Raw genomic sequence first — 14646 nt, 5'->3', positions numbered from 1 at the left:
AAACAAAACAAGCTCTATTTAATGTCTTATCAAAATGATGGGTTTCCCCATTTTTAACTCACACAGTCATTCCTACAAGAAATCATGATAGCACATTCAAGAATAAATATTACCCAATGTGATGTTTGCTCAAAATGAGACATGCTGTATTTACCACTTGTTGCCTTTGCTGCACAGATGGCACACAAACAAGCATGCCTACAGTATATTTTAATAAAGCTAGACTGTCACTCATTGTGTGAACAATATCAACTTCGGATAAGAGCCTCCATCTATTCATATATTGCTTTTTGAAAATCCTTCATCTAATGAATGGATGCTGCTTGTTAGCAGTTAGACTCCATTTCGAACTGAGGTGCAGGACTGAGCCGCGCCGTGGGCCACTCCTAATGCACCCTTTAAATCGGTGTCTTAGACACTGTATCATTACTTGCTTTAACGTGCCCTCATCAGCTTCTTGTTGGCACTTCCTCCTCATCCTCCCATAACTGCCGCACACTCAAAATCTGCTTCATCCTTGTGATAACTAAAAATGTTCATGTTAATGACTTTGCTGATTTAAGATCCACTATGTTGATTTAAGAGAACTGTCATTCGTTGCTTTGTGTCATTGTGAAAATGACTGTGACCAATCATCAAATGCCAACAGGAAATCAAAAAGGACATGTTCGAGTTAATCTGTGCAGACATTCCCCATGCATTTCCAGATTTCTCAAAGACTCCTCTCTCAATGGGAAACAAAAAATATTCTAACAGCTGCAGAATAAGTCTATTTTTTTTTTTTACTTCTTTCAAAAGTCATGGCTCTAGTTTATAACATAAACCAAGACAGCACCACTGTGACATTCATTACATGTCAAATGTTACAAATTTAAAAGTTTTACCATCAAATATTGTCTACATTAGTGCTATTTTCTTTTATTATTTATTTATTATTTTGCACAAAACAAGTAATCTTTTCTGGATTCGGAAAGAGAGCTGGGAAATATGTTGAAAATATTTTCCAAAGTCAGACTGAATGCTTTTTGATCCAGAGAGACAAAAGAGTCATAAAGAATTCTCAAAGTACCTTCAAACTGTTGTAAGTGTTAAATGGCCTTTGAAAGATTGTCAGGAGAATTTGTCTTTCAGACCAGCAAATGCTAAGCAGCTTCATGACATTACATTACAGAGAGAGGACTATTACAGTACAAATAAACGTACAAGTGAGGATTAATGGAGAATGTGGGTTCCACAGAGTAATATCTTTTTGACTTTGACATTATTATTTAAGTGTCACTTAACGGTTTGTTGTTCTTGCCTTATATCTAGATAACCAACAGAGACAGAGAGAGGAGAATGGTTCATCACAGAGAAGAGGACCTGATTGGGATTCCCTTCCCGAATCACAGCAGTGATGTCCTCTGCAGCCTCAATGAGCAGCGTCGTGATGGGCTGCTCTGCGATGTCATCCTCATCGTCCGTGACCAGGAGTACCGCACCCACCGCTCTGTTCTGGCCGCCTGCAGCCAGTATTTCAAGAAGCTCTTCACAGTGGCCACTGATGGCGGGGATCACCATCACACGGCGGCCGTGTATGAAATAGACTTTGTGGCTCCGGAGTCTCTCACAGCCATCCTGGAGTTTGCCTACACTTCCACTCTGACTGTGACGGCGTCCAATGTTAAAGAGATCCTGAATGCAGCTCAGATGCTGGAGATCCCCTGCATCATCAACGTTTGCCTGGAGATCATGGACAGCGGGGGTGGAGGTGGCGGAGGAGGGAGAGTGGAGGAGGGAGAAGAGGATGAAGAGGAAGAGGAGGATGCGGAGGAAGATGAGGAGGAGGAGGAGGAAGAGGAGGACGAAGAGGAGTACGTGAGGTTGAGGAAGGACGAGCAGGAGGAGGAGGACAATGTCAGTGAGAGGTCACTGCAGTCGTCAGAGAGCCGGGGGGAGCAGACGCCCCTGGGGACAGAGCACTCGCCACCTCCCAGCACGTCCACGTTCCACCAGCAGTTTGGGCTGCACAGACAGTCGTCCCAGTCGCTGTCTCCAGACGCCATGAGAGGAAAACAGGTATACCTCACTGGATAGTATGTTACTTGTGCTACTAATCTTGTATTTTCATGGCAAGACTTTAAATGACTATTTAAATGACTATGACTTTAAAGGCTTATGATGCTGTCTTGTGTTGCAGGAGACAATGGAGAGCCGGGCTTTGAAGGATTTCTCCATTGAGTCTCTCCTTCAGGAAGGGCTGTACCCCCGTATGTCAACACTGGACAGGAGGGCCAACTTCTCTCCTCTCCTTCCAGGCTTCTACCCCTCCATGTGGGCCACAGAGTTCCCGGCCTTCCCCAAGCAGCTCATGAACCCCAACCACCACCAGCATCCCCACACAGGAGCCTCACCGCAGGCCAGGCTCCCCCACTCCTTCCCCACCTCTGCACCACTTGAGGCCTCCAGGCCCCTTGATCTCGCTGTGAAAAGAGAGATCATAAAGGAGGAGATGAAGGAAGAAGTCCCTCTCAGTCTGCTCCACAGCAATTTCCTGAAAGAGTTTGTCGGCTCGGGCCTCGGCAGCACCATGAACGCTGGGTCAGTGCCGCCCGAAGGTCACGCTCTGGGTCCGATAAAGGATGAAGCCGACTTCCGATCGTACCTGAGTTTCCTGAGCTCCGCGTCCCACCTGGGGGCACTGTTACCTCCCTGGCAGCTGGAGGAGGAGAGGAAGATGAAGCCCAAAGCGTCTCAGCAGTGTCCTATCTGCAACAAGGTCATCCAAGGAGCTGGGAAACTGCCACGACACATGAGGACACATACTGGCGAGAAACCGTACATGTGCACTATCTGTGAAGTACGATTCACCAGGTATGTGAAGCAGCTCTTATATTATTTCAGCATACGTGTTTGAAGGCACACAGAGATCATCTTCAGATCTTCCTGTGCGTTTTGACTACAAAGCACGAGGTTATGAAAATCAGCAGGGTTAATGGAAAAGTACCCCATGCTCTTTTGACTGAGGTTAATCTGTTTTCACCAAACCTGAATATCAAAGAGCTTGAAGTGGAAAGCCCCCTCCACTGGTTTCTTTGCAATACTGATATCTCACTACATCCTCCTGTTTTGGCACATTTTCCATCTGTATTTTAGAGCAGAACTTTAATGTTGCCGGTGAAGACAAAACATCTTTACTGGCTTTCAAACTTATTTTTAATAGATATAAAAGGGAAAGGAAATGCAGTGTTTTAATTTATGTGTTAACCTTTCCACCCACATGTGAAAACATGTGGTTTTGTTCTTTTCTCAGACAAGACAAACTCAAGATCCACATGAGGAAGCACACAGGTGAGCGCCCCTATATCTGCCTTCACTGCAACTCAAAGTTTGTCCACAACTACGACCTGAAGAACCACTTGCGTATCCACACGGGCGTCCGTCCATACCAGTGCGAGCACTGCTACAAAAGCTTCACACGGTCCGACCACCTACATCGACACATCAAGAGGCAGAGCTGCCGCATCTCACGCCCCCGGCGAGGACGAAAGCCAGCTGCTTGGCGGTCCGCACCCACCAGCAACTTCCTGTGCCCCCCCACAGCTGCCACCAACCGTTTTGAGGAGAACGGGTTAAGCCCTGCATACCAGGGAGTCAAAAGTCAGGGACTTGGGGAGATGCTTGGCTTTGGGAGCAGGGGTTTAGGATTTAAGAGTGGGGACGGTGCGGGCGGGGAGAGCAGAGAGGAACGGCGAGCAGAGGGGAAGCATGTCTCAGAGGAGGTGAAGGCAGGAGCAGGTAGGCAGAGGGGAGTATTTGCCTTCGCTCTGGCTGGAGAAGAAGTGCTTACCCACTCTCCATTTTATGCTGCGACCTCTGACCCCTGGACCATGAGACTGGATCATGCTCCACCCATCCCTGAACCGGCCAAATGATCTGCTGTCTGTGGAAGAAAAAAACAAAAAGAGAAGAGTGTCTCTTTAATCTCTGTGTCTGTTCTGCTCCAGGAAGCTAAAGCACCTTTTTAAAAAGCGAAAAAGTGAGATCAATGAACCTTTTAAAGCCTGCTGATGTGGCAGTAGTAAACCAGACTTTTGATGGGGGAAAAACACAGTCTAATTAATTAATTTCACAGATGTCATGTTGAATAATTGTTTCAGCCCTGTGAATGTTTACAGATTTTTTGATAGCATTTAAGAAGAGGCAGACAGTTTGACACTGCTAATGAGGAAAACATATCGGAATGCTGTTATATATATAATTCGCATTATTTATCTACATTGTCTAAAATGTAATTCAAAAACTACATAAATTTACAATGTCCTCTGACACAAGGTGAGATGAGGCTTTTGTACTTAAAAGTATTCATATGCAAGAAGATATAAATCTACACCCAGAGCAGGACCTGTTGTAATTGTTACATGGCTGAATTAGTGACTATGATGAATGTAAAACAAATGATTACATGTACAAAAATAATGAAACGTTTATTGTATTAAAAGGTTACTATAACATGTCAGTCTTATAATGACAGGGAAGTGGAGTAGACATAAATAAATACAATAAACTTTACATAAATTAATAGACAAATAAGCCTTCATCCAATCAAATCACAGTGAGTTTTATTTTGGATACTTGTGTTTAAGTGTTAAAAAAGGACCAGTGCTTAAAAAAAACAAAACAAAAAACAAAAAAAAAATTAAAAAAAGGTTTATTACATCAGGGCTCAGTCTGGCACATGTCCTGCAAGTACGTTTGATTCTCAAATGGTTATTTAATAATACTCCAAAACAAAGGGAACCCACTTGAAGTCTAATGAATCAGGATATTTGATAATGTGTTATTATCCTTCCACTGCCTTGTTCTGATTTAAACCTCCTCGTCTGCACTATTGTACATAGACAAGCGTTTTGGCCATGGTGGTGTTAAATACGATTGCATTGCTGATGATGTTAAAAAATATATATATTGCTCTTAAAAGACTTTGAGGCATCCATCCAAAGATGTGTACTTTGATATCTCACAGACTTGAATAAGACGTTGTTTTAATGTTTAATGAGTATGTATATTTCTGACTAATCAACTGCCGCTTTAGCTATACAGTATGCTTGTGTTTTTTCTGCTGCATCAAACCAAGAGGGTTTCAGCCCCACCTTTCATATAATGTTCATCTCTGATTTGTGTATAAAGAAGTTCAAAAATGATTTGAATTGAAATGGGAAAGTATTTTCTTGCTATTTATGTGTATTTAAATGAATGAGCCTTGGCTATATTTTGCAAATCTGTTTTATAAAGACACTAAATGTTGAACTTTGCTCATGTTTGAGAGTGTTATTTTTCATAAAAGTGTGTGTGTGTGTGTGTGCGTGTGCTTATGCGTGCGCACGTTTGTATTCTTTCCGAGGACCAACTCAGGATTTAGACCTTGCTAAGTGAGGGCATATTTGGAAAGTGAGGACATTTTGGTCAGTCTCCATTTTTTTTAAAGCATTGCTCGAGGTGAAGACTTGGTTTTAAGGTTATGGTCAGGTTAGGAGAGGAAGAGGCGTATGGTTTGAGGTTAGGTTGGTAGACAGCCAGTCAGACAGACAAAGTAAGTTGTATGTAAATGCATGTAAAACAATAACTACAAAAATAACTAAAACATAACTAAAATTTGGTTGTTTTCAACAAAGCGCAAGTATTAAAACACAAATTAGTTGCACAAAACAATATGATTATGACAATAAAACATACTAAGGAAACATACTATTAACAATCACGAGTTTAGTTTGGGTAAACAGCAGTATGAATAATAACACCTACACTGAAACCAGTACTGAGTCAGTGCAATATTTAACCAAATCAGGTGTAGATTTTTTTCTTACATTTTTGCATTTTGCATGAAACTATGCTACTTGTGCACAACATGATTTGGTGGTAAATGAACTGGTAGTTTATGGCGTTTTATTGTCTATTATAGCTGGCATTAATCTGAGAGTCATTCATATGTATTTACAACAATTGCATTACTTGAACCAAACAGCATTTATATACATGGATGGTTCCTTAAATTGCAAAGAACTCACATGGTGCAAAACACAAACACTCTTTAACAGCTGTTTCAAAGTGAGTTTAAAATGGTCCCAGTTATTATCTATTTTGAACTGCGGGTGAAGAGTTCCACAAATTGATCCCCTGAACAGAGAAAGAGGCTGTCCAAAGGACAATTTAGAAAAGGGCACCTTACAGCTCCCCACAGAAACCCTAAGAGGTGCCACTTAATCACTGAGCATCGAGGAGCCTGGTTATTTAGGCGTTTATGGATAAGCTTCATGGCAAATTGAATTAAACTTACATATTTAGTTTGGCAGTGGTGGGACCTTATTGGCTTCCAATCCTAAATCTTAATTGCTTGCTTAATTTGTTATTATATAGGGTGAGCAAAAGTAGCGTCACATGGTAAATCAAGTGTACTCTTTGATAAAGTGGGCACTCTACACTACCAGCCACTATGCTGCATATTGTTCACTCCCACAGAAGGTCCTCCTCAGCTGGAGCCTAATAGGTAGGTAGGATTTACTGTGATGTTAGACCACACAAAAGCTGTCATAAATAGTATGTATGAAATGCACATTTATCATCAATTATTAATAGTAACATACAGAGAGAATGCGGTAAAATGTTTGAGGATGAGGGACAAGCAGATGGACGGACAAACAGGAAGCTGTAATGGATGGGACACATCTGATATGCTAAATGTGTCAAAGAATCAAATAAAATAGAACTTATTAATTACATCACTGTTACGTTAGTCTTTTAGGGGGAAAAAAGTGTCAAGCAAATTTGGATATTAGAATGCTCCAACAATATTCTGTATACGAGTAAGTTCTGTATGACTGATTTCAGTGAAAAATTATTTTATGAAGTCATTACACAATTAATAATCAAGTTATTAATGCATCAAACACATAATAATTAATGGCTCAATGAATAATTTAACAATACTGATAATCCTGCTGCTGAGACTCACTCAGTCCTGTTTGGTCATTCTGACCCTGTGGCTTTAATGTTTTACCGTCGAATCAGTCAAGAGAGAGAGTTTATTTGTCCTCTAAATGCATGATTACCACAAAGCAAGTTGAAGACTGCTTTTTTTTCCCAACATTTGGTTACAACACTCAACTTGTTTTCTCACAAAAGGCTTTTCATGACTCTTAGTGCTAATTTCATTGGCTGTGCTTCATACAATACAGTACAAGAGTCTTCTGTTTCTTTGCCCTGACCTCTAGTGGAAAACCAGTGGTACTGTCCCTGTTAAAGAATATCAAAAATAATATGTTTATCTGACTCCACAATATTACATTTAATAAACTGAATGAATTACTGAAATTGATGTCCAAGTGCCGCAAATACATGTCTGTATATAAGAATGGCACATTTAAAACTACTGGTCATGATTTTTCACTATTTGCTGTGGCTCAGAGGTAGAGTGGGTCATCCATCAATCGGGAGGTTGCTGGTCCGATCCCCGATCCTATGGGTCAGCATGTCGAAGTGTCCTTGGCTAAGCCTGAACCCCAACTTGCTCCTGAAGCATAGCTTCAGTGTGTGAATGTGTGTGAAAGAATAGTCTCCTCCAACTTAGATTCCTCCTGAATGAATGATGTGTGAATGGGTGAATGAGGATGTGATGTAAAATTGCTAATGTGCTTAGAGTAGTCGAAATGACTAGAAAGGTGCTATATGAATACAGACCATTTACCATTCAAATGATTTTCCTGGCTCATTAAAGTAACAAACTCTCATTGGCTGTGTAAAACATCCCTTCCATCCTGGCTTCATCCCTCTGGGGGGCGCTAAAGGTTTAAAATTGTCTCCTACAGAATCGCAAGTCAGAAAGTTATTTGACTTCAGACCCTCATGGTGAAATACAGTTCCTCAGAGGCATAAACAATGAGTCACATGTGTAACAAGTATGTGTTGGGCTGGAATACGTGGTAAAATTTTGACAACATAATAGAAAGATAATAGAAGACATAAAATACAGTAAAGTACACAAAGGACACACATACAGCACAAACCACATCCATTCACATAGGGCAGACAGTCTGCAGCAGCTGCTTCCTGATGGTTTCACTTATTTCTTTGCACAGGGGTTACTGATGTGATGAATGGCTGTTGTGATAAACCACACATCTACAGTAATGGAGTGAGCAGAAACTCATAAAATGTGACGGGGAGCAATAGCCTGAGGGAAAATGTCTGTATTTTTTCAATGAATTCAAACTCCTGCAGGAGAGGGTCTTTCTGTAATAACTTGTTAGGGCGTCCAGCACAAGGTTTAAGTTTGCAAAGTATTATTCTAAAGGGACCTGGAGCCATTTGCTCTGATGGAACAATTTAAAAGGACCTTTATGTAATTTGACCTCATTTAGTCAGTGTCCTTTCACTTAAACTTGTACTGAACTAAAACTAAACTAAAACAATACTACTGACAGGAAAATGTCTTGACAAATTGCTTTGTGGTTCACGTTGACGGGTTTTGCTCAAAAGATATTTCTGGGTAAAAAAAAACTTCCCTTCTCTAATATGACTGTAAGTAGCTCACGGAGATGTGTGCATGTATATTGATGCTTAAAATAAGATGTGCATTAAATCTGATACTTGAATAGAGATATTGTTACAGCAGAATAAACTATCCACGTAATCAAAGCTGTTAAAATCCGCAATATGCCCAGCAGCCGCTGGCTCAGTCAAAGGAAAAAGACTATAATAACTAAAAAAGAAAAAAAGCTATCATATATGGACCAATTACCACTTTGGTGTATTAGATTAGATTAGATGGATTTTATTGATCCCCCATAGGAGGAACTTTCACACGTTACAGCAGCAACAAAGGCAGGGGCAAGATAAGCAGCGGTAGAAAGAAAAAGAAAAAGAAATAATATAAGCAACAGTAGAAAAATAAGCAATAGTAGATAAACATATATTGTAATAATTATAAATAAATATTTACACTATGAACATAAATGTACGAGAGGTATATGAAATTATGAGTGAAACAGTGCCAATTAGCTACCATGCAGTGACTATGGACTGTTTCTCAGTGTATTAACATCAGCCAGTGATGCTGCTGTTAAAGAGTCTGATGGCTGATGGGAGGAATGACCTGCGGTAGCGATTAAACGTGTTATTAATGATGAGTCATGTTTCAGATTAATGTCCAGACTCAGCAGCTGTCAGTGCTTTCTCTGTGAGGAGCACTTGCTTTTAACTCCTTACATCCACAACTCCATTGTGGGTTAGTTGCTGCTTTCTGTGCACAAGAGATTCTGTTTCTACAACAAAAGAAAACAGTGGATTTACAGGTAAAAGCCAGAGTAGATTCCCAATAAATGTACCTTTGGATGTACAGATATCGTGCAGCCACACTGTCACTACTGAACTTACCATATAATCTATTTTTTGGTTGGTTTTGGACTATTTCAAGTAAAAAAAAATCCACGTGTTATTTTCAGTGCTATTCATTTGCTATGGCCAGTTATGTTTAGTAGATCAAAAACACCAAAAGTTACCTCAACAATAATTCAGTTCAATAAAAAGTAGCTCATTAAATATATCCCATTACTGTAATATATATATATATATATATAAAAAAAAAAGACCCTAGCTAGAAAACTGACATGTGTCCAGTAAAACTGACCTGGCTTAACAAGGGATCAGATGACGTAGTGTGTCCCTCATAGTGACAAATTTACAGAGAATTATCAGCCAACAGCTGGATTTACAGAGCTTCTCAGCAACTTAAGGTCTTACTTGGCCTAATCTGTCTACACAACACCTTGTCATGAATAAAAAAATGTGATTCAGGGAGCTGAACTGTTGTTATCTGATAAAATGGCTGCCTGTGAACTGTGCCTGGTGGTCTCAGTCGTCAGTCAGAGCCTTCAGTAACTGGTGTGTGAGTCAAGGGCAGTTAGCTGTGGAAAAGTTACATCTACAAGACAAAGATTTCGGAACTCTAACCCTCCTAATGTGTGACTTCCTGACCTATTAACCTGCAGTCCTTTCTGGGTTCCTCTTTTTGTTGTTACTTAGTCAACACCCTGATGATCCGCTAAGGCTTGCAGTGGCACAAACAGCAGTCCTTGCTGTGTCTGGTTTTGTGTGTGTGTTATGTTTGCACACAAAGCACTTCTAATGGGACATCCTCTGAGGAAGCTGTGTGACAATGCAGCTACAAGTTAGACCACAGGGGCTGTTGGAGGTAACACAGTCTGATGTTCTCTGTGGGGATTCTGAGGGGCCAATGAGGAAACACCTTCAAAACAAAGGGCCTTGAAAAAGCAACAGTTCGTCTGTGACAAGATCTGAAATACAAGAAACAATATGTATGACATAATTAGAAAGTTAGCAGCTTCAAATGTACTGAGTGCTCCAAATATTTCAGTGCTGATGGAACTTAATAACATTATTATTACTATTTAAAGAATTTATTTGTATTGAATTATATGGTGATTATGTCAAAAGATGCACTTAAGAGCACTAGGAACTGTGCACTGAATGCCTGGGTAGCACAAAACACAGCAACGGGAGCTCCAGGGACTCCAGGGGCTTCAAGGGCTGAAGCCAATCCCAGTTGACATTGGACAACAATGCAATGGGACCTTGAACATACCGTGCCTAAAGGATATCTACATCAGGCACTGTAAGAATAAGGCCAGCAGACACATTAAGGATCCCAGACACCCTGGTAATGGCTTCTCTCCCTACTGTGGTTCAGAAGAAGGAACCGGTACCGGACACACCAGGCTCAGGAAGCGCTTCTACCATCAGGCCACTAGGATCCTAAATGATGTCACTGCACCCCCCATCACACATTCTGTCTTGTTTTAATGCACAAATTGGAGAAACTGGTAGAATCACATTTCACTGTGTACCTTATATGATTACATGTGATAAATAATCTTGATGGTCATTCAGCTCTTTGACGCTAGCTGTTGATGTTTTCAGAAATGTGAGCACAGCAACCTACATTATTTTTAGCCAAAGCAAACCCACAGCAGCTTCCTCACAGCTCTTCTAGGAAAAGTAATCTTTGATCAGTATCACCTGAATTCACAGTAAGGGTTATTATTAAGGGTATTAACAGTTAATGTTCAGTGGGGAAGGCCGAGGGCTAAATACTTGTTTGATTAACTAAGTCCACTAAGTCTTTTTGATCTTTGGCACCTGATAATCACTCTGACTCTGAGACAATCTTTCCACAGTCCTCAATGGCAGACTGAGCTAGTGTGTGTGTGTGTGTGTGTGTGTGTGTGTATCATCTGAGAGAACCAAGGTCAGTAAGGCACCAGTCATATGGCCTCTAATGAAATATGTATACAGTTTGGAAAAGGGATCTCCAGCTGGAAGGTTTTACTATACAAAGCATTTTCACCTTTAAGGTCAACGAGTCATTAACATCTTGATCATGACAAATGTCCCAGGACACAAGATACAATATACATCTACTGGAGAATATCACAACAAAATAAATGTCTCCATGAGGACTGATTCTGCTTGTACAGTTTATCATTTGTATCTTTAACAATGAAGTGATGGAGCCACAATAACTCATAATACTGTGTAATTTTTTTTTCTCTTTCAGGTCGAGCTTTACCGCATTGCTAAAATTGGATTTTTTCAAAGAATACTACTGGACATTTTGATCCATGTGATCAACTTCTTGCAGGAAACAACACACACTCACAAACCACTCATGGGCAGCCGTCGGGGGAAAAACCTGTTTGGAAAAGAGAAAGTGTCTGGGGGTCTGAATAGTTGTTTACGTGACATCACCCTGTGTCACTCAGTTGGAGTAACGTTAGACATTACTGCAATTTTACTCATGTTTAGTTTTTCCTAATTACCAAATCCTATCCCTCATATTTTGATGTCTAACTAACAATAACAGAATCTGCTGACACAAGTCAACATATAAATGAGCTTGAGCTGAAACATCAGTAATGATTCTTTTTTAGATTTACTAATCAGTTTTAAAGTAATAGCTGTGTGGTGTGTTTAACAGCATTTCCGAGTTGGAAGGGATAAACAAAAGACACTGTGTTACGCTATGTGTGGTTCAGGAGTTAGTAGAATAGCCTAATGTATACCTACATTTTGTAAGTCAGATTATAATGGTTTCCTGAACACTTAGTATGCGTCTTAGTAATTTCCTATGTAGCTAAAGAGTGGTTTTATTGATTCCACCAACAGGAAGACATCATAAAGATTCTTTCAAAGAATCAGCTTAAATCATACCAGTAATGTATGTTTGGGGCTCAAATGACAAACTTTTTTTTTTCAAAGTTATTTATTTTACTCTGCATTCAAGTCCCCATGAGACAGGATTATTATTAGATTAGTTAGATAAAGATACATATTGCATAATTTCGTGCAGCAACACCTACCATGCTTGTTTGCAACACTTCAGTGTCCAGTGGACGTAAATGGAGATACAGGACATTGATCCGACAGTACATCTAACTTAAGATAATCTTGTTATATAAAACTAATGTTGTTTGACTTCTGCAAATAAGCAATATGAACATCTTAACTGATGCTTTTGTTGGTATAATTTAGACATAGGCTGGCTCTGAATATGCTCTTATGGTTATAGCATTATGAAATCAATTAAATATGAACAGCAGTGATGACAGAAACATTGATTTGGGATGGATCGCTAAGTAAACAATATGATGTGGCTCCTCAGTATTTGCTCATGGTTTTGGTTTTCATGAGTAGTTAATGATTTAAAGGTTTTTAAAGTTTTTGAAAATAGTTTTTAAAATTATTCTCATTTAGTTATTTATTATACATTAGGTTACGTTTGGTTCAAGTGATGTGATAAGGAAAAGGACAAGAGGAAGTGTGGGGAAAGACAGAGTGATATAATGCAAGACTGTGATATTTGGGGTTTTATATGAACTTTATATCAACTCTCCATGGTTAATGCGCATGTAATAGCCCTGCATTCAGCACTAAGTCAGGCTACGACCGATGACTGCTGGACATCAATAGATACTGCATATGCTGAGTACTGTAAACCTAATGGGCCTGGGAAAGAAAAGCATTGGCCAACCTCGTGATAAATGTGCAATTGCTGTACAATCACATTAACTGTCTGACAGTCCAATGCAACTGCACTCAACAAAGAGGAAAGGAAACGACTCGCTACCTAATGCAGTTGTAACTTACAGTAGCCTGACTGACAACTTATCAGGGTAAAGTAAAGTCTAAACATAAGGTCAAGACAGTGTTAAATTAAATAAGGAGCTGCATTTACCATATGAAGAACTGCTAAGAAAAGTAGTTTGACACTGAAGCGACCAATCAAACTTCCCTTTCGGCATTCTACTGTAAAATGTAACCACAAAGTTCTCCTGAAAGCTATAATAGTACCAACATACACTAAACTTTCACATGTACTCAGAAAGTCTTTTCTGATTTAATTTACCGATTCTACCAACTGAAGATATAATTGCAAAACCATAGAAGAAAAACTATGCCAATTGAAACTGAACCCCACATTTGTTCTTACCTCACCTCTTCTCCACTCACAGCTCCACTGCGTTTCTCGTTTGTTCTGTACACAGCCGCTGTACGAGAACTTCGGTTAGCATTTGTGTTATTATATTAGCTCAGTAGCTTAGCTGAGTCTGTCACTGGGCAGCAGTTCTGACTCATTTTCCATCTCCGTTTTGACGTGCTATGTGTTCGCTCAGTGAATGATTCACAGGCCAACCTGGAAAGAGAAAGACAGAGAATCTCAGATTACAGCACACACAGTGAGGCTTCATTCTCTGCTCAAATTGGCATCATTTCATTGTATCTTTACATGGAAAATAATTGTTAAAAGCAACAGTAATGGCCTAAATCACATAGAGAAATGTCAATGGCTTAACTGCTTGATAAAGCATAAATAAATATTTGATGGGGTCACAAGTATAAACCCTTTATAAATGGTGCATTATTAAACCAAAAAAACTTCAGATCAATCACAATAATTTTGAGACACTATCACTGTAAAAATCTACACATGGGAAGCACAAATGGGAAGCTTAAATATTATATATTTTTTAATTTTTAATTTATTGATTTAATTTATAAAATTTTTGAGTGGTGTTGGTTTGAATGGTACTGGTATATATCAATATGTATTTCTGATATTTTGTTGCCATGTGCATGTGAAGGTGAGGAAAATATTCAGTGTGCTCACATGCAGCAGAGCAGGCAGTAACCTTGGCTGGGAACCATGCAATTATCACGGAAGCCCTCAAAATGACTCTACAACAGAAAATCTGTGGCTTCTGGGTTTTTTTCCATGTTCAGTGTTAAGTGATTTCAGTCCATTAAATTTATGCTTGTATGGTAATGTCAGCCAGTTTGACACTGGATAGTCTGTAGATGAGCCACTCTAGTATTATTGAAGTTAGACCAATTGGCAGAAGCTGAATAAAACCATTCGATTAATCTCTCAGCTGGAATCAAATGAAATGGAAAATGAAAAGCGCTGCACTTAAGAACTAAAGGTAAGAGCATTAAATATCAATGTAGCAAGAGGAAGTGACAGAACTGCAGACCTATTTCTGTTTGTGTGGCCTTCTAAAGTTGGCAGGTCCTAGACTAAACTGTGCAACAGCT

General features: G+C 39.7%; 1 protein-coding gene across 1 annotated transcript; it reads left to right on the top strand.

The window, feature by feature from the left end:
• The first annotated feature begins 1338 nt into the window (after positions 1–1338).
• Positions 1339–4375, top strand: LOC139219163 (zinc finger and BTB domain-containing protein 7C). The gene is made up of 3 exons (XM_070850966.1): positions 1339–2058; positions 2180–2853; positions 3293–4375. Exons 1-3 carry the CDS (start codon positions 1339–1341, stop codon positions 3912–3914), a joined length of 2016 nt encoding a protein of 671 aa, XP_070707067.1. The 3' UTR covers positions 3915–4375.
• Positions 4376–14646: the final 10271 nt, after the last annotated feature.

This window comes from Pempheris klunzingeri, chromosome 19 (assembly GCF_042242105.1).
Source record: "Pempheris klunzingeri isolate RE-2024b chromosome 19, fPemKlu1.hap1, whole genome shotgun sequence".
Classification (NCBI taxonomy): Eukaryota; Metazoa; Chordata; class Actinopteri; order Acropomatiformes; family Pempheridae; genus Pempheris; species Pempheris klunzingeri.
The sequence above is the reverse complement of the archived record's forward strand: the minus strand, read 5'-3'. Positions and strand labels throughout refer to the sequence as shown.